Source organism: Periophthalmus magnuspinnatus, chromosome 7 (genome assembly GCF_009829125.3).
Source record: "Periophthalmus magnuspinnatus isolate fPerMag1 chromosome 7, fPerMag1.2.pri, whole genome shotgun sequence".
In the NCBI taxonomy this organism is placed as follows: Eukaryota; Metazoa; Chordata; class Actinopteri; order Gobiiformes; family Gobiidae; genus Periophthalmus; species Periophthalmus magnuspinnatus.
In genome coordinates this window covers 28,858,566-28,880,422 of record NC_047132.1, presented here as the reverse complement: position 1 = coordinate 28,880,422, position 21,857 = coordinate 28,858,566, and the positions used below count along the sequence as shown (strand labels likewise).

The following is a 21,857-nucleotide window of genomic DNA, read 5'->3' as shown; positions in this document are numbered from 1 at the left end:
TGTAAACTGATGCAATATGTTTAGTTTATTTTTTAAGTCTTTTTTTTATTATTCTAAGCTATTTATCTATTATTTTTGTTTTATTGCATGTACCATTTTCCTTCTGTTCTTTAACTGTGCGGTGCAATACTGGAATTTCCCCACTGTGGGACTAATAAAGGCTTATCTTATCTTATCTTATTAAAATATTAACACAAGCATAAATCAGATGTTATTTCCAAACTACATCACAGATTTTCTTACCTTGTTGGAGTGATGGGATGATAATCTCAGTGGGATTTTTTATTATCTGGAGCCAAGGTTTCAGTTACATCCACAAAACACTTTTAAAAACTTTTTTTTTTAGCACGGGCAATCTTCCAGGCCACTTTATAGGATGCAAGTGTCACAGTTTCTTCATGCTTGTTCAATTGCTCAAACATTTGAGACGGTCTTTTTACCTGTTTTTTCAAGGTGCTCAGTTTGTGCTTGTGTAGTTCAGAACCTTTGGGGAATCCCTTGTCCATATGAGCCTGGAGAGGCTAAAATGACGCTGAAGATTTGAAGCCTTGAAATGTGATATTGTAGTATTGCAGATTAAACAGAGTGATGTGCCATTCCGTTCAATAAAAAAGTAAGCATCTCCCCATTCTTCTGGAAATGTCCCGTGTTCATCCTCATATTTTCGTTTAGTTTTGCATTTTGCCATTTTGCCAACGAGGGTAACAGTCGCACGCGCTTGAAATGTTTACTTATTTTCGCGGCATTAGACGTGACCCGCAGATGACCCGCGGTCACGTGTCAGACGCAGCGTAAAAAAAAAAAAGCTGAGAAATCAGTTTTTATATATTGTTTATTATTTGTTTTAATAAGCCCTGGTGGATTTGAATGTGTTTTAAGAGAGAAAAACATAAGTGAAACATGATGTACGATGATGCACGATGCAAAGAGCCATAGTATATAGGAAATATGATGAGAGGCAAAGAGCCGCATTCCTATTGGCAGAGAGCCGCGTGTTCGCCCTGTGCTAGAGCCTCCATGAGCTTCATTTTTTATTTATTTTTTTCCATGAGCTTCATTTGACTGGAGCCGAATGCTGTGGGTGACGTCAAACTCCCTTAGTCCACTGCTTTTTACAGTCTATGATGTAAATTCTTCCTGGTATAACCCAGTAGATAAAAGGTGCCTTATTTCTGTCCTAACGTTAATGCACTCATTTTATTTTGAAAACTTGTATTTTTGTAAGAGGAAGTGTGATCCTCTCACTTGCTCTTTTGACTTCCTGTTTTGTCAGTCACGTTGGGTGATATTGACCTTCTTATTTGTCGAAAGTGATTAAGTCCCACCTCCTTCAGCTGTGACGTCAGGTTCACCTGAGGCTTTTCGTTCTTTTACGTTTTGGACACACAGAGGCTGGCTGAGGAACCGGTTAATTTGCTAAGCTAACAGATTTTTGGTGAGTGCACGTTGAATTATTTTGATGTAAATATGGGACAAAATTATAATTCTAATGGGAAATTGTTCATACTATTTTAACTTTATTCTATGAGTGAACCGGAGCAGCCGTGTGCTGTTTTATGTTTGTGCAAAACCATCATCTTGGTGAGTCAACATGTGCTTATTATAAGCTAACGTGATGCTAATGCTAATCGCGGGTGGTAAACTACTGCTTAAGGTCAATATGAAACGTATTTTAAAGCAACAATTAAGCTGACAACAAATGTCACTATACTTTTACTTAATTTTGCACTATTTCCTGGTGAGATGCAGTGTTTATTTTGATGTCAAATGCACATGTAGATGCTTTATGCAAAAGCATGTAATGTAATGCTAAACCAGTTGAGGTTTACTGATTCAGTGGATAAAATTAAATAAGTTATTGCATTATTACCTGTTTGGTAATGTAAATAAGTTAATGTCATGATTTACAAAAGCTTAAAACAAAGATTAAAAGTTACTAATTCAATTGGATAAAAATATTAATCATAAGTCATATGGTTAATGAGTTAAGATTAAAGGAACAATTCATTGTATTATTGCATCTGTTAAAAACAATTTCATATGCAACAATGATATTTTGAGTTTAAAACGTGCATGTATGTTACTGATACTGTAAATTGTACAATGGGGATACAATACTTTGTAGTAATAGCTATAGAGAATGGAAATGGACTTTTAACTAGCTGTATACATTATTGGCTAGGTTTTGTGTTGATGCTGACGATTCAGAAGACTCTCAGAGGAGATGGCGAGCCTGTCCCAGAATCCTGAACTGTCAGTGGAGAAACAGCAACTTTCTCTATTCTTCTTGTTGATCATCACGTGGTAACAACTCAAACTACCACAACAAGGAACTTTTCTTTTGGACAGTTGACTGCGACTGAATGACTGAAATACCGCTGAGCTCAGTAGGACTTTTTTTTTTTAAATTTATTTATATTGTACACAAGTGAATGTAACAGTTTGTCGGCTGTTAGTTTGTAAACCATTTTATTTTATTTTTTCTAATTAACTAAACCATCATTGCTCATTTCTGTCTCCTGCCATTTCATTTACACTCACTCTACTCTTATTTTTATTGTAGCCTGCACGAACCTAGTGCTTGGTCCAACCTACTAGATTATTTGAATATACTTGTCTTGAGTCGGGGGTTGCACTAACTTGTCTACATCACCGCTTCTCCAGAGTTTACCTGCTCCTCAGCCTTTATCACCTCACTCCAATTACTCCTCCTGCTGCTTCGTCCAATCAGTGCCCAGTCTGTCCAATTTAAACCTTATTGCAGATGCACAGCCGCTTCAGTTTGTGCCACGGTCGCCTCTGCTCACCTCGGCCTCACCTCTACCACCTCCAGCGTCCAGACCCCAGGGGAAAGACATCAGCCAACGTAAACCAACCGTAATCTTCATCGCAGTGTCTTCTGCTGAGGTCTGAGTGCCAAAGAGAACTCATTTAGTAAAGTGTTTATTCATTTGTCTTTGTGCCTCTCCAGGTTAGTTCTTTGTATGTATACTTTTTCAAAAGCCACATAGCGTCAGGCGGCGTCAAGGCTCTGTATTTTTGCACCAGTTTCAAGCCTTGACAAAAATGAAATGTGTTAGAGTTGAGCAATATTCACAACTTTTTTTTATATATTTATATTTTTTAGCATAGTTGGTAAAATAAATAAATCAAATTAAAAATAATAATGAACTCAATATACAAAATAAATACATAAATAAGACGGTATATAATAAAAAATAATGAATTAATAAAATAAAACACAAATGTCCACTTTTCCTCAAGTTCAATTTTTTTTTTTTTTTTTCTAGTTGGACATGTTTTATTATGTCATACAAAAGATTAATATAAATTGGAATTTGTTGGAATTTGTTTTTGTGTTGTTTTTTCCAATTCAATAAGATAAATCTTCTATCCAATGATGTTACAAATTTGACAACTGAATTTTTTTTCATCCTGAAGATTTGCAGTAACTCAGGACACACCAAACAGAGTGAGCTCAGGATCAAATTGTAATTGACAAACATGTATAATATATGGAGATATTTTTGGACAACTCCAAAAGGTATAAGTGAGAGAGGCTTGGTCCCACCCACAGTGATCACAAGCTGTGTCCACTCCAGGGAACATTTTGGAGTCGCACCTTTGACTGATGTGATCTATGTAAAAATTTAAATTGCAGTAAGTCATGATGGGCGAAAATTGATGAAGTGGACAGAGTGGACATTGTCTTGGGCTTTAGTCCATTGAATGTCAGTTATATTCACTCCAATGTCCTGTTGCCAAGCGTCCTTTAGGTGGTCCAGCGTGTTTTCCAAGTCCAACAGGCCATTGCAGATTTTAGAGATTGAGCTTTTCTTCCTTCCTTCAAACGCACAGTATCAAGTTCATACTCAGGAGGCTGACAGGGGAAAGACGGGAACATTGTTTTTACAAAGCTGCAAATTTGTAAATATGTGAAGAAGTATCTCTTTACTATCTTATATTTTTGTGTATAATGTATGTGTATAATCAGATCTCACAAGTAATATATTCACAACAACTTTTTTTGTAAACCAGAACAATGACAAAAAGTTTAAAACTGTATTCTACGAAAACATTTTAGTGGTTATTTGAGTTGTCCTTAAAACCCTCTTACCTGTCATATCTTGCCCCAGCCAAATTGATGATGTTGTGGCATGTGTCAAGAACGGTTATGTGTGTTTTTACAACGTATCGAACAACTGCTATAAATAAATGACAGGCCCATCTCCGAAAACGACGCAGCCGAAAACACGGGACTTCACACATGCGTAAATATTTTCTGTGAGCCATTATGAACTCATTATCAACGTCTCAGTTTCAGCTTTGGCTCATGTGACAAATCTAGCAAGAGCCAACATATAGTAAATTAATCTGGACATTTGTTTGTTTTGGTAATTAATATATCTGGAGACTTTAATTAAATTTGACTCTGATTTGGCTTAAGTGATGCTAATAGAGCGTAGCTTGATTCCGGACAGAAGGCTTATTAGATATTGCGTTAAAAACTGTAAATTGTCATGTAATTGGCATGTGTCATGGTTTGGGGTTTAGTTCAAATGACAAATAAATAAATTACTATGGGCGACAGTGGCTCAGTTGGTTGAGTGTTTGTCCACTGATCTAAAAGTTGGCGGTTTGAGTCCAGCTCTCGGTGTAAACATCATTGGTTGAGCGGTCACTGATTCACAGATTCCAGCTCCTGCAAATGAATTGTGTCCTTGGGCTTAACGTAACCCCCCGTGTGCCCCCAGTGTGTGTGTGAATGGGCGAGTGGTTTCTTGATGTAAAGAGCCTTAAAGGTGGAAAAGAGCTGTGTAAAAATGCGACCGTTTACCATTTACCAAAGGGATTGCTACATAGGTCATTCATTATTTTTGTAAGTCATTGATTGTGATTAGTCTAATTTGTTGTTTCAGACTTAAGTTTATGCCAAACCTTTGACAAAGTGTAACATTTCCAGCGTTGTAATGGTCCAAACTCCAGCCAAGGCAAGACATTTTATTCATAGAGCATAATTAAAAGCAATAGAGTTGTACCAAATGGGTTTCCTCCGCAGGGTGGTGGCTGGGCGCTCCCTTAGAGATAGAGTGAGGAGCTGGGAGTAGACCCGCTGCTCCTCCACGTTGAGAAGAGTCAGTTCAGGTTGTTTGCTCAGGAGGTGTTCCAGGGGTGAGGGACGTCTGGGAGTTCCTGCTTAGACTGCTGCCCCAGCGACCTGGCTCTGGATAAGCGGAAGAAGATGGATGGATGGAGTTGTACTAAAGTGCTTCACAAACAGAAAAACAAAACATAACAGCACAAAGATATTAAAAAAATGACAACCAGACATTTGCAACGACAAGATCAAGATCAGATAATCGAGGCGAGTTTTAAAATGACCAACACATGTGAGATTCTTTCCATGGATCGGAAGCTCAATCCAACGTTCCGGGCCCCATCGCCTTTGGTTTGTAGACTGGATGGAACAACACTCCCTTAATAGTACAACACATTGTTTATTTTCAGTTTTTTTCCTAATTCTCAAAGTGTTGCATTATCTAAAAGTGAAACTAAATGGGTTGTTTAATACAGTACGTGTTGTGAACAGAAGGGAGGGGGCTCAGACAAAAAGGCCAACGTGGGAGTGAAGCCGCGAGACACAGACACGGCCCCGTCTGAGTGAGACCCGGCGAGTCTGGACTAACGCGTCCCTTCACCAAAGCTGTCAGCAGATCTTATCAAAAACAGTGAACGTCAGCTTTCTGCGAAACCCCCCCGACAAACCCAGTGTTTTCCATTTGTTTTGTTGAATAGTGCCAGATTCTATTCATAAAAGTCCAATTTCTCAGAGGTTGGGTTCTTTTTTTCCCCCCGCAACATCCACAAACTGTCAATTTCAGGAAATAAAAATAAAAGGAACAAAGTGAACACAAACCAAAAAACTCTGGCTTTTCTTCCCAAGACAATATTCGGAGGCATTTTTCAGATGTCGCTACAGTGTCTGCCCTCACTGTGAAAACCCAGTTCCATCTCTAAACGCTAATGGCCCCGGATGATACTGAACTACGCTAGACTTCTGTATCAAGCACTGTTTTCTCCAAAGTCTGAAGTGATCCTGATGTGTTGAGTTGTCGAGTAAAAACGCAGGTGCACGGCGGCAGAGTGGTTGGCTGTAATCTCTCGGTAACAGCAGGTAGTTCTTCAGTTACGCCATCGTTATTTTTGTTGGAAAAGGCTCTGGATCGGCCCTAACGAACTGTTCATCAGTCGATCGTCTACTGCGTCAGGTCAGCTGTGAAGACTTAATTAAAAGAAGAACATGGAAATTTGCTTTTGCATAACAGAAGATGGTAAATATATATGAAAAACAACACGATAAATAAATATAAAGTATTAAACTGTGGACTGTGGTTACATCAAACCAGTGGTGGAAAGTAATGAAGGAGGTAAAAGGAGTGAAGTCAATTTTAGGTATCAGTGGGTACTTTTTACTTTACTACTTACTTGAGAGCAGTATCTGTACTTTCTACTCCACTACGTTTTTGAACGGGACTGAAAAGTAAAAGTATTTGTTTATTTTTGTCTGAGACCTGCTGAAAAGACTGAGGGTTTATTTTTAACATGTTCGTAATTTGAGCAAATAAAAATATACAAAGAAAAAAACATGTAGACAAAAACAGCTTTTTAGTTGTTTCTGCTGAACAATATTCAACACAAATCTATAAAAATCACCATATTTGAAGCTTTATTAGATCTTAAAATCCCAAATACTTTTGCAGCCTTCTGTTTCGTCTGGACTTGGGACTGGCACAAATGTTTTTCTTTGGAGAAACTCATTGGCGTAGTGTTTATCTAGTTATAATATTAATCTGTTGTATTAAGGCAGTGCAAGTTTTTTTTTTTGTGTGTGTACTTTTTAGACTTTAAGTGCATTTTTAAAGTCGTACCTTAATACTTTTACTTAAATAGATACTTTTCCTTAGGTATGTCATTTTCATGTGATACTTTTTTGCTCTTATACCTGTACTTTTACTTAAGTTGATTTTTTTCATTTCTTTTCCATGTGATACTTTTACTTTTTTGCTCCAGTATCTGAACTTTTACTTAAGTAACAGAATCTTCTTCCACCGCTGCATAATACACACTGAAAAATAAACTGAGATAGTACTTTTACTTGGGTATATTTTTTCATGTCAATTTCATGTGATAGTTTTACTTTTTTGCTCCGATATCTGTACTTTACTTGGGTAGATTTTTATTTTTTTTTCCATGTCTTTTCCATGTGATACTTTTACTTTTTTGCTCCGATATCTGTACTTTTACTTGTACTTTTACTTGGGTAGATTGTTGTTGTTTTTTTCATGTCTTTTCCATGTAATACTTGAACTTTTTTGCTCCGATATTTGTACTTTTACTTAAGTAACAGAATCTTCTTCCACCACTGCATAATACACACTGAAAAATAAACTGAGATAGTACTTTTACTTGGGTATATTTTTTCATGTCAATTTCATGTGATTTTACTTTTACTTGTACTTTTACTTGGGTAGATAGTTTTTTTTTCATGTCTTTTCCATGTAATACTTGAACTTTTTTGCTCTGATATTTGTTCTTTTACATAACAGTTTTGTGCTTTCTCCTCTTGCACAAAGCCGTCCTAATTATCGCTACTGTCTTTGCGGCTTTTATTAAAAATCCACTTCACCTCAAACTTGGTGCATCACAGTGAACTCTGCCAACTCCAGCCCCCCCCCCCCCCCCCCACACACACACACACACACACACTGAACCCTGCATCTATAGCCGTAACAACAACACGTCATTTCCTGCTCATTAAGTGTCTACGTCTATTGTGAAACGACAAAAACCGAGGACCGAACGTGCATGTGTTGTGAAGACGACAAAAGAACAGGCCCTATACTCAGACGTCTGGTTGTGGCGCTGACAGGTGGTGAAATAACACACTCTTCTGTTTTGCATAAAATAAAAAAAGACATATGTTCATTATAAAGGATTCTTGATGAACTTGATTCCAACTTGTGTAACTCAGTTTAGTAGAATACATAATGAAGAGAACCAGAACCAGATGGAAATTTAATATGCTAATACAAATTGAAATTATATAAAGCCCTGTTCTTTTGGAACCGTCTGTTTCGTCTGGACTTGGGACTGGCACAAATGGTTTTCTTTGGAGAAACTCTTTGGCGTAGTGTTTATCTAGTTATAATGTTCTGGTTTAGAATTAATCTGTTGTATTAAAGCAAGTTTTTTTTGTTTTTTTTGGTATTTTTTAGTCTTTAAGTGCATTTTTAAAGACATAACTTACTACTTTTACTTAAGTAGATATTTTTCCTTAGGTTGGTTTTTCATGTCATTTTTATGTGATACTTTAACCTTTTTGCTCTGTTATCTGTACTTTTACTTAACAAAATCTTCTTCCAGTACTGCGTAATCCACACTGAAAAATAAACTGAAATTGTACTTTTACTTGGGTAGATTTTTTTCACGTCATTTCCATGTGATAGTTTTACTTTTTTGCTCCGATACCTGTACTTTTACTTGTACTTTTACTTAGGTAGATTTTTTTACTTTTACTTTTTTGCTCCAATATCTGTACTTTTACTTAAGTAACAGAATCTTCTTCCACTGAAAAATAAATTGAGATAGTACTTTTACTTGTACTTTTACTTGGGTAGATTTTTTTCATGTCTTTTTCATGTCGTACTTTTACTTTTTTGCTCCGATATCTGTACTTTTACTTGTACTTTTACTTGGCCAGTTTTTTTCATGTCTTTTCCATTCGATACTATTACTTTTTTGCTCCGATATTTGTATTTTTACTTAAGTAACAAAATCTTCTTCCACCACTGCGTAATACACACTGAAAAATAAATTGAGATACTACTTTTACTTATACTTTTACTTGGGTAGATTTTTTTCATGTCTTTTCCATGTGATACTTTTACTTTTTTGCTCCGATATCTGTACTGTATCTGTACAATGAAAAATAAATTGAGATAGTACTTTTACTTGTACTTTTACTTGTCTTTTTATCTAGTAATAATGTTTTAGTTTAGAATGAATCTGTTGTATTAAGGCAAGGCAAGTTTTTTATAGCGCAATTGGTACACAAAGTAATTCAAAGTACTTTACGGACTAAGAAAGACTTGAAAATCACACAAATCAAAACGTAAATAATCATAAATAATCATCAGAGTGTGAGACTGACACTAACATGTACTTTTGAGATGTACTTTTGGAGTACACAACCAGAGCTGCTTTATTAAATGAAAGAGCGTTTTATTTCTTGAAAAGTATAATTAAAACTCAACACAAACATCGTGTACATCACCACGGATCTCGTCGTCATTTATTCTAATTGTTCCGATGTGATAGAATAACGATACTTCAATTTCTGTGTAACGTCTTATTAGGATCTTGCAAAAAAAAAGTTGATAAAAGCAATAAAAACAATGAGAAATGTTGGTTTTGCAAGGAGCACAATTAACACTGTGTTTTGTTTGGACTTGCTAAAAAGCCTCTGAGGAAATCTTAAACACTCTCTCCTCTCTGATCGTTGTGTGTCTCTCCTCGGTTGTGTATCGGTCAGTGATTGAGCGATCCAACTCCCCGCTGACACCCTGTTGTTGTGCCTTATCGCTTGTATCAATGCCAATTATGCCACTTAATTACATCACGTTTAATGAAAAGGCAGGTTTGCAGAGAGGAACGACCACGGCCTGATTGCAACTGAGAACAAAGGCTAAAAACATGTTGTTATGTGATGGGAATACTAGATGTAAAGGTGCAGTGTGTGACTTTTTTTAGTAGTTTTAGTGCCGTCTGGTTGTCTTCTGGGATGTGTTGTCGCCTAAATCATGCGTTTATTCAGTTATAGTTGTTATTTATTGTGCAAAGTGTTGTAAAATAAGCGTTAATATCGTCCACATGTCGAGAGGAGTCAGCTGAGGTGGCATCTGTTCAGGACGCCTCCTTAGGGACGTGTGCTGGGCATGTCCCACTGAGAGGAGGCCCCCAGGGGAAGACTCAGGACACGTTGGAAAGTCTATGTCTCTGGGCTGGCCTGGGAACACCTTGGGGTCCCACTGGAGGAGCTGGAGGACGTGTCTGGGGTGAGGGAAGTCTGGAAGTCCCAGCTTAGACCCTGGATAAGAGGAAGGGAATGGATGAATGGATATTGTCCACAGAGCTGACATAGTGCAGTCACAGGTGGTCTCTATGGGGACAGATGAACTTAATGCCATACTGTGGAAAAATCCAGGCAAATTAGGCAAAGCGAGTTTGTTTGTATAGCACAGTTCGTACACAAAGTAAGTCAAAGTGCTTTACGGAATAAAAAATACATTAAAATAACAATACAACAAATCAAAACATAAATTATCACAAATAATCATCATAAAATTATCATAGAAACAGAAAAGTGCAAAATAAAACCCTTTCAGTCACATGCACAGATAAACAGAACTGTTTTGAGTCTGGATTTAAACATTGTCAGAGTAGAGGCCTGTCTCACATCTTCAGGAAGAATGTTCCAGGTTTTAACTGCATAAAAATGAAACACTGGTTCTCCATGTTTAGTCCTGGTTTAGTCCTGGTTCAGTCCCGGTTTAGTCCTGGTTTAGACCCGGTTTTCTCCTGGTTTAGTCCAGCTTTAGTCCAGCTTTAGTCCCGGTTTAGTCCCGCTTTAGTCCCGCTTTAGTCCTGCTTTAGTCCTGCTTTAGTCCTGCTTTAGTCCTGCTTTAGTCCTGCTTTAGTCCTCCTCATGTGAGATGGTTCATGTGGCTCATGTGGGAGATGTTTCTTTGGTGCTGGTCCATGGAGAGACTTGTTCACACTGAACTGCTTTAAAGTCTGAGCCACAGGAGCCACAGACCTGAGCCACAGGACACATGTGTTTGTACTTCCTGGTTCTAGTCAGGACCCGAGCAGCAGTGTTCTGGATGTTCTGTTCTGTCTTAAGGCTCGTTTGGAGAGTCCAGTGAACAGGACATTACATTCGTCTAACCTACTGGAGACAAACGCAGGACAAGTCTCTCTAAGTCTGGATTAGACAGTTTACCTAATATTTATTCTTAGAGCAATGACTGGCATTTCATCCACTAAAATCAGTTATTTCCAGGTGGGATGGCTTTGAGTAGTAACTGTTTTGTTGAAAGTCTTTAAACTAAAGCACTGACTGACATGCAGTTTCCCGTCATTCTGCTTAGGACTGAAAGATTAATCACTGAATCTACATTGAAATTTGAATGGTTATAATTTGCAAATCACAATAATTATTGAAGTCTTCTGCAAGGAACAAAAGATCCTGTTAAAACTTGTTCTGAAATGAATGAAATTATTGTTTTTGCTATAGACATGTTTAAAATAAGTGAGTTTTGGGGTTTTCAAACTGGATTTATATATTATAGCATTTCATAACTACAGCATACAATAGTTTAAACAGGTTCAACTGAGTGAACCTTGTCTGTCTGAGTCTGGTTTTGACAGTGCACCTTTAATTTTTGCAATGTTTTTGTTTAGATGGTAAAACTCTGCAGATGTATTGCATGAACCCTCTTCTTGAAAAGTTACATAGTGCTTTTAGTCTTTGCTTCACTCATGCCAACATATTTCCTCTTGTTCATTTAAATCTTAGTCATTTCAACCCATTTTTCTGCCCAAACGCTGCAGACTCCGCGCGTCCTCGCCTGTCGTGACGCACGGGGGCGCACTTCCCCACCAGGTGCGTCTTTCTGCTGCCTCCTCCTGCACCTTCAGCATCATCATCATAGCGCGGCTGCCTCTCTGCTCCTGCTCCTGCTACTGCTGCTCCATCGCTGTCGTATGGCACACTTCTCCTTCCTTCCTCTTCTTCTTCTTTTTCCTTCCTTCTCTCTGGAAAACGGACTGAGTTACAAAACAAACCATCATTTTTAGACGTTTTTGAATGCGGGGGAACCAAGAAGAGGCGGATGGTCTTGTTTCCAAAGTAGGAATGTTGCAAATGTGATTGAGGCACACGGAAAACAACGTGGGTGTTGTGTGTGTGAGTGTGTTTTTCTTTTTTTTTTTTTCTTTTTTTTTGTGGGGAGTGGAGCAGGGAGAGGAGCCGCGATATGAGACTCGTGCATTTGCGCCTCGGCTCCTCGTTCTCTCCGGCTGACCACCTCCACTGGCTCCGTTTCACCTGTATGCACGACCTTGTAATTGTGACCGAAATTTTCCTAACGGGGTTTCCATGGAGGAGCAGCGTGCCTCTTTCTGCGTGAGGACTGAGATATTAGGTGCGCGCTGGTCTCAAGACACTTCAAGATAAAAAAAAAGAGGTAAGAAAAACAACACGTTTATGGGTTTAGGGACACCACGTTTTGCTTTTCATCCATTACGAGCCTGCAGAACTAAACATGTGCACGTCTGCTGGGGGTTTCTGTAGCAGCCTGACCCGCATATAATATCTACAACTGGCCTATCAATTACTACTGCTGCTGATAATTGTTTGTTTTAGGGTGAGCAGTGAGCAGCGTGACGTGCCCTGGAAGCTGCAGACAAGACAATTCCTCCACAGCAGCGAGAGGGAGACTTATTTTGAGGTTTTGGGTGCGTTTTGTTGGTGCAAAAGTAAAGCATTTTAGCAGGCACATGGTTGGATTTCGTATTGTTGCACGTTTTTGTGCTGTGCTGGTTTGATTTTATGCAGGAATTTTAGGTAGACCGGTCGATTTACGTGCATTTGAAAGGAAATTAAGTGTTGTTGGTGTTGTTTTTTGAGGAAGTACGCTGTATTCTGACATAAGAAAGGTTTTGGCAGAGCTTGGACAAGTCTTGAGGTGGTGATTTGCTGTGTTTTCGAAAGGTAGTAGAAGAAGAAGGTGTATATCCACAATCAGGTGGAATCTCCCCTGTGCATTATTCATTATTCAGCAAGTAATTGCACTGACTATGGCATATTGTCTGTAGTGATGAATGCAGCTATGGGCCTTCAAACTAAGTACACTCCCACTCTTCAAGCTGGGCTATTTGTTGAGGCTGCGTGTTACTTGGAGGCTGGCAGCCTGGTGCGATGGAGGTGGTAGAGATTTTTGTTTTTTCTCATTTGGTGTCAGTTGTGAATTGGTGAATGTGATAGAGTGATTCACAGTAAAGCCTCTCTCCTCATCTCCATGGTAAGACGCAGCAGCAGAGTCTTACATTTGGAGCGTGGAGGGGCGCACTGTGAGCCTGCTGCCTGTGAACTCCTATCTGTGTCAGTGGAGCATCTTAGTCATCCAGGTCAAACCTATACATCAGAGGTTTAGTAAAACAACATGTCGTCAGGTGGAGTGTACTGTAAAATGTGTACAAGTATTTACAGCAGTACAATAGTCGGCTCATGGATTTGACAATTGTACTGTTCTTGTTATTGTTAAAAGAAACATCATCCTGACCTGTCCTTCAATCCCGGATGAGCAGCCTGTCAGGAGCAGTGAGCAGCTCTAATACTGAGCCCGAGGACCTGGATCTAGGTTTGTCAGGAGTACGTTAAGTAGGGGATTTTAGCCTACCATGCACGTTTCTGAGGAAAACCCACCCAGACACCAGGAGAACATGCAAACTTTGCCCAGAAAAGCCCCAATGCCCCCAGGAGTTGAACCCTGCACCTTCTTGTGAGAGTGCCACTCCTCCACTGTATAAGTTTTACTGTACAGTTTCCTCTCTGTTACAACACGTCTGCATTGCAGGGTTATTTACCATAAACAAACCGCACACAGTGGCATTTTACTGTCAGATTTCTTATTCACTAGCTGCAAGTTTAGTATTAATATACTCAATGTTATATTGCAGCTTGTTGAAAAAGCTTTTAAAGCCCTCTTACTGTGCCTCATCTTAAGTCCCCAGACCAAACTGCACTTGAAAGACAAGGGCACACCTTTGAGGACAGTGGGGGAGGAGGGAGGGAGGCCCTTACTGTGAAAAACCTTCAGTTATATAAGGATGTGCTGTGAGTGCCAATACGTCTTTGTTAGTCTAGTAAATACTTCATAAACAATTTTACATTATAGAATGCTGAAGGCTGTGCCAGTGTTACCTGAACAAAAGCAGATTGACCCTGTGAGTGTGAGGAGCGTTAATGACCAACAGGTATGTGACTGGTCTGCTCTGAATCATTATGAGGCGGGGGGTTGGTCTGCTGACACTGATAGGAGCAGACAGGGTGCGATGTGCCGGGGAGCTCTGGGGTTTCTGTGTTTCTTCCATGAATGAACCCCGGAGCTTCAGTGAGTGTAAGGAGAGAAATAACATCTGCTTCACCTGTTCTGGAGACACAGACGCTCGAGATTCTCCGCTCTCGTTCAGCAAGTGACGTACAAAGCGGCGCATCAGTGTGACTATGTGAGCTGTGGCGTTTTCAGATGGTACGAACAAACAGGCTCGAGGTGTGGAAAGTTTTTTTAAAGTAGAAATATGATAACGTGGCTATGATGGGTGTATATACTAACACTTTCTCCCTGTATACTATAGTGAAAATAAGTGAAAAAAAGTTGAAATGCTTAAGTTTTGCTCATATATTCTACGTAAAATGAAGTCTTAATTGCATTGCCGTGTGTGCACCTGCAGCAGATCAGAGTTAAACCTGAAAATACTGCAACTGTTAATACAATTTATAGATGCATTTATGTTTATGTTGCATAAATCACGGTTACGTAACTGGAAAATAAACACGTCTTTGTCAGTACACACAAACAGTGGCGTTAAATATAAAGAGCTGCTTCTTCCTCTATTATATAAACACGAGGGGATACGTGAATCATAGCAAAGGCAGCGATACGCCATCAAATCTATGATAAAAAAATAAATAAAAACACTGCTACATCCGATGGTTTTTGTGAGTGCGGTGTATCCTGATTTCGCTCCCATTTATTTTCACCCGAGAGATGCTTATCACTCTTGGAAGGCCAGAGTGAGTCTAGAAACATGTTTATTTAATAATTGAATTCATTTGTATTTTTTACACTTTGCTGACCTTTTGGCAGATTGGAGTATTGGAAGTTCTTTTTTGAAAGTCAGGCCCGAAGAAAACTTTTTGAATGAATGTTTTTGGATAACCATAGGCGCAGAGGGTTTGTAATAAGAGTGTACTGTACGTATAATTTGCTCGTACAGTATCTCCTGGTCTAGAACTCCAGCTGTTTACGATCGTGTCGACTGAGACCGCTTGGGGATTGTTTCATTAGACGGTAGGAGGTAGACGACTTTCAATTTTTGCAGGATTTAAGCAACATCTGGGTACGTTACTAGTACGAATGTGTTATTTGGGTGCCTATGCTGCATTAATCATTTGCTACAACCTTAAAACAGAATAATATCTTTATAAAATCCCATAAAAAAACATAAAAATAATAATAATACATATTTTTTTAATAATAATAATAATAATAATAATAATGCAGAGGATTTCTATAGCACCTTTCAAGACCTCACAGTGCTATATATGATACATTATACACTCTGCATTATTCATTCGCTACATACTCGGTGGCGTTAAGCTATTGTTGTAGTCGCAGCTGCCCTGGGGTAGACTGACGGAAGCGAGACTGCCAATCTGCACCAACGCTCACGCACACGCCATTTTCAGAGGAAATGTGGAGCTTGCCTAAGGACACAACGACAGAAGTTGGTCCGTGCGGGAATCAATCCTCCGACCTTTAGGGCAAACCATTGAGTAACTGTCAAGACCATTTATTTGATCCAAAACCTGTAGATTGTATCATGATTTATTTATTTATTTTACTTCGTCTTTTGCTGCGGATCAGACCTGGACAACTGAGGGTTTACACAGATATTATTTATTTATGTATTATTATTATTATTTATTTTTTTTAACCTATTTATTTATTTATTTTATTGATTTATTTATTTTTTCTTAAGAGCTGTCTTGGGACTCACCAGACATTCTGTAATATTATTATATTATTACATTTTTTTCCAGTGCCATAGAGTTGGCGTCATACAGTTACCAATAAATGTCACAATAAATACTATATCGACTTATTGTGTGGATGGAACAATAACTTTTGGGGGTCAAGAGCGACTGTGGGTACTTTTTGTCATTTTTTTTAGTACTTTGATAAGAGATAGATCGATATACCGGTCGGCCAATATATCAGGCCGATATTTGGACTGTTCAGCTAATCTGCTATCGGCCTTAAATCTCAAGCATAGGCTGATATTTTATTTTGGTCGATCTGCTGTGTAGAACTGCCACACACCTCTTTATATTAACACTTTAATATGAAGAGATGGCTGCACAAACGTGACTACACAGCTCTATTATAGGTTTGTGGTAAAAAAAAACGGCTTAGGGGGGAGTTTGTACTAAATTTAAATGGTATAAATTGGGGAAAATAATCAATAACGGCCCAAAAATATCAGGAGATCTTATCGGCCATTGGTTTCTTTGTTTTTTTAACATCAGTATCAGCATCGGCCATGAAAAAAAACATATCGCTTGATCTTTAACTAGGATTTTTGCAGAGGGTCCAGTCCAATAATTCATTCTTTGACTCATTATAGATATATTGTGCTGTTTATTTACCGCAGCTCATGCTTTTTAACAATATGGTCCATGTAGAAAAGTGTTTACGTGCGTTTATCAGTGGCATAAATTAGCTTCAGTATTATCGTTTATCGTCTATATCCTCTTTTGCAATGTATCGCACTCGGAAATGCGTTATCGTGACAGGCGTGGTTATTAATGTCTCAAGCGAAAGGACAGCTTATGTTAGACGAGGTAACGTTTTTTTAGATGGACATGTGAAGGAGGGATGGTGAATATTCGTGTAGGAGGATGCTTCTGTCTGAGCTGCCAGACAGGAGGCGTTAGAGGAATGCCAAAGAGGACATAACTTGATTATATGGCAAAAAAAAAAACTACTTTGAAACTCTATATATGCTGCAGAACACGCGTATACCTTTGGACGCTAAGCTCAATGTTTTTCGCAGTAAAAGAGCCGCTTCAAAAGTACCACATGACTTGACAAAACCTCGTTACAAAGAGCAAAGTCGACGGAAGGCTTATACCGCTGCGCTGTACCTCCGCACGCACCGCTCAATCCCCTCGGTCGTGAGGTGGCGGCGGTTTGAACAGAAAAGAGGACCTATCAGTGAGGCATCCAGGACCGTTTCATGACAGCCAGCGTACCAATCCAATTTCGCAGACTTTGAAAAAAAAAAAACGAGCCAAAAACATGAAAGGTTTGGGAGAGAAATCCATGCTCAGACCCCACGTGTGTGATTTTGACATCCAAGGGGGCAGCTGACAAACAATTAGCTGCTCTTTAAGTAGCGCTGTGAACCAGGGATCAGGCCACAAATGAGCCGTACATCACCGCCTATGTGTGTTAAATAGAGAGTGAGTGAGCGCAGTGCCGGGGAGTTTTAAATGTTTGCTTTGCTGCGCGTGTGGGCAGAGGGATGACATTTAGCAGCTGCTGTTATTATCTGTCTGTGGCCTTAATATATCTCGAACACCTCTTGAGAGAATGAGAGTGGAACCATGTGAGGAGCAGCGATTATGTTTTAAGGTGCGCGCACACTCGGGTTGGTTTGGTCCTGGTTTGAACCCTGTTTGGTTTGGATGGAGACGTGGTTTGGCGCGGTTTTACTTCTGATTAAAGCCAAAGTATGTTATTTATTTTTAAATTATTGACCAAAATGAAATCAAAACACAGAAAAAATGTGTCTATAACTAAGAGCAGGCTTGCATCTGCACAAACCTGACTCTTATTTGACCTTTTGGAGGGTGTCCTGTGTGTTTCCATGGAATTATGCCAGTTATGCACCATCTCCAGAAATTTACATACTGTTGCTTTAACTCACATGTGTCAAACTCAAGGCCCCCGGGTTAAATGTGGCCCCCCCACGTCATTTTATGTGGCCCACAACAAGATAAATTAAAAGGTTTGACTGTCTAAAAATGTCAGTTTATGTAGTTCTATGGAAATGTATATGTGATATTTGTAACTCTAATAAGAAATAAGTACAGAGACAGTTAATGAACGAGTTAAAAAGGAGTTTATTTACATTAAATCTGGCCCTTTGAGAGTGACCGTTTTGCTGATGTGGCCCTCGATGAAAATGTGTTTGACGCCCCTGCTTTAAGTAGTGGTTAAGTGGAAGACTTCTGCAATTATTTCTCATTTGTAATCATCAAAAATACTTGGGGTTTTGTAATCAAGAGGTTCACAGCCAGTCCTGTCAGTAAAAGTATGAGATTAGGAGCAGAGTTCAGACTTTGAAGGAAGAAATGTGACTATGTGGTTATAAAATTGAATGAAATGAACATTGTGATTTATCAGTTTGAGGCAAAAAATGTGAAAGTGTCAATATCAACCAACCCTAGTTTCTGGGGTTAGTCCCGGGGTGGGCAAACTTTTTAAAACATGGGCCACAATGGGTTTTAAAATTTGACAGAGGGGCCAGGATATGTATTTATGTATGTATTACGTTACAGATTTGGCCTGTAACATGTAGCAAAACATGAATATCCAAGGCTCATTGTACAAATTGTTTTCCAAATACATTCTTTTAAAAACTCGCCGTCAGAGAAAGGCTTGCTAGCTTTTGTTAATTTGAACATCAGCAAAAAACTTGCCTTGGTACTTTGATTGGACCTCGGTGAAAAATATTTTGTTGTCCAGTCCGTATGAAACACTCACCGCTCACTATCCACTTTTCTTTTCTTTGATAAGCTCGTTTTTGCAGAAGGGCTGATAAGAGAATAAAAGAGTAATACAAAGTTGACGTATCTGAAGTGCGCCATAATTTGGTCACGTTCGGTGGGCCGGATTAATAAGCCCAACGAGCCGTATGTGGCCCCCGGACCATAGTTTGCTTACCCTTGGTTTAGTCCCTGTTCAGTCCCGGTGCAAAAGTGCGTGCACCTTAGACCCCTGCAGGTGCCACCCTGACTCTACTACTGTGTGTGTTCTGCCTCCTGTGTGTTGTGAGTACACACTCCTGCCATGTGCATGTCCACGCTGTTTGACATTTCATAATTGCATCATTACGAGCCCACGTGCGAGAAATGGGTGCGTCGCAATTTGCACCGAGAGAGAGACAGGCACTTGCCCTTGATTATGGACTGGGGTGAAATGGCTTCCTCATCAGGCTGTCTTGATTCAGCGCAGCGTGCGGTGGAGACACATGCTGCTGTGGGTGAATCTAATTGATTGGATGACACCCAATTCTCAGGTCCAGGTCTCTCCTCAGGCAGCCACAGAGCCGATCCGTCCAAGTGAAGGATGAGCCCAGCCTATAATATATTGGCACGGGCGTCCCCCCATATGCCTCTGGTATCAACACTGGCGTATCTGTGTGCACGCGAGTGGCTCCACGGGGCACTGTCGCTGTGTCTGGGTTTGGTCTGATGAGATAGTGGATGTGAGAATGAGGCGCACGAATTAAGACCTTATCGTTTCCAGAGATGTGGGCAATGCAATATAACAGTGTATCAGTGTTTCATTTCAACTCTGACTCACTCTGTTTCATTTTATTTGATGCATCATTTTTGTATAATAAGTAACACAAAATACAGTCATTTGGCAGGAGGGTAAAAAAAGACTTCATTTGTTTATCAAAATGACATTTTCCCTGGAAACTGGCGAGTTGTGTTTTACAGTTTCAAAGCCAAACAAATTGTGTCCACGTTAAAATATTGAAATCAGATTGCGTAACTTTTGCCTTTGATTGCAGTATTATTGGTGTTACTTTTATTACATTTGAGTGATTGAAGTGTGGCACAGTCGCATAAGTGAAATAAATCAAAAAAACTATTTGGTTGATTATACTTAATGATGACAAATTTTGCATATGCTTTCATTCAAAATAACAGCATTTGCATAAAAATAGAGAGAAAAAACTAGACCACTGGGTTGAGGAACGGGAAAAATACTGACACAAAGTGAGTGGGTGAGAAAACTACATTAAAAGTTTACTTGTGTCGACAGCTCCTCGGATTAATGAAAACATGGAACGTGTACAGTGAAAAGGGGCTAAACAACTCATGTCGAATATCATTTTCCAAACTGATTTTCAAGGCTCATCACTTTTGTGCGCTCTTCTGTGAATATGGATTAGTATAAAACTTTTTGGCTGTGTTCAAACTTGCGTACACATATATACTGAGACTAAACTGGGACTAAACCTGGGACTAAACCTGGGACTAAACCTGGACCATACCCGTAGGCCTGTCAATATATCAAATTTTGAAGTTTAATGTATCGTTGAAGTAAATATAGACGATAAACGATAATATTGAAACCAAACCATGAAGCAGAATTACCCTCCAAAAAGTAAAACGTAGAAAATTTTAGTTAATTTGTGTCTATAATGAGTCTATAAGTTTGTAATTCCACCTCCCACAGCTCAAATCTTGTTATAGTATAAAAAAATAACCAAATATTTCCCAATTGCACAAAGAAAAAGTACCCAAGATCAATATTAACGCCCAAAACTCACTGTCCCATATGTCATGTATTGATATATATACTGTATAAGTCCACTACTCCAAAAGAAGATCGTTAGAATAGTTCACCAAGCAGACTGTCTCACACCGACAAATGCTATTTTTGTTAAGTTAAAACTAGTAAAATAGTTTGATCTTGTTGATATGAGCTCAGCCGTAATGATGTACAAGGCAAATAATCATAAGCTCCTTGTTTACAAATGTTATTCAAACGGAGAAAGAGTCAATGTCATCTTAGACGAACAGGTATATTAAAAAAAATTACGACTAGAACCAGTAAAAAACATCATTGTGTTTGTGTTCGAGGGGTTAAGTGTGTGGAACAACCTCGATGATAAATTAAAAAGATCCTACACAACAGAAACGTTTAAAAAGAGGAACAGTATAAAACATTACTTTGTGAAAATTACACTCAGGAATGATTCATGTGAACTGTCGTGGTTTATAGTTTTTTCTGTGTTATTATTAAAATGGGTTGGAGGTTATAAGTGTTTTTTTTACTTAAATCCTTTTGGTTATGATAGAAATGTTATGTACAACCTTATACGGGCTGAATAATGTTTGATTTGAATGTAATGACTGAATAAAATAAAAATAAATAAATAGATCAATAAATAAAATGAAGAAAAAAATAAAAACAAATAAATAAATCAATAAATAAAATGAAAATAACAAAAAAATAAAAACAAAAAATAAATAAAATGAAAAAATAAATAAATAAAATGAAAAAATAAATAAATAAAATGAAAAAAATAAAAACAAAAAATACATAAATAAATCAAATGAAATAAATAAATAAATACAAAAAATAAATAAATTAATAAAAAAGTTGACATAGTAGTAATGCAATCCATGCTGTGCCTATATACCAGGATTCAACTACAAAAATCATGATCAAAATAGGGACAAACCAGGACAAACGTTAAAACTCCCTGTGAAGATAAAATCCGTGTATGCATATTTATAATTTGCCCATTTATTTTGTGGACAGGGGTCACTGTCATTCTCACATTAAGAGAGAAACTTGTTGTTCAACAGGTCAAGCTCACCTCTGCGCGACGACACGAGTGCCATTTCAGACGCTTATTGGATGAGAGCCGCTTTTGCCCTTGGGTGCCAAAGATGACGTTACCATGGAAACAGCTTCTCCTGTTATCAATCATGGACTGTCTGGCAGGTAACCACCTTTTTACATGAGTAATGATTCTTTCACATTGCGAGACGTTTACAGTTGTGCGGCGACGAGTGAAAAAGAGAGAAAGAGAGAGAGAGAGAAGGGCTGGAGTTGATTTAAAGAAACACTCCTTGATATTGACTTCCATTCACAACACGGAGTCTGCGGTCTTCATCTTTCTCCCATGTGTAATCCGTA

General features: G+C 38.6%; 1 protein-coding gene across 1 annotated transcript in view; it reads left to right on the top strand.

The window, feature by feature from the left end:
* The first annotated feature begins 21,607 nt into the window (after window positions 1-21,607).
* Window positions 21,608-21,857, top strand: part of LOC117373460 (contactin-3-like) — a 102,687-nt gene continuing 102,437 nt past the window's right edge. The window contains exon 1 of the mRNA XM_033969494.2: window positions 21,608-21,662. Within this exon, the coding sequence (XP_033825385.1) occupies window positions 21,608-21,662 (55 nt within the window). The remainder of the gene's footprint in view (window positions 21,663-21,857) is intronic.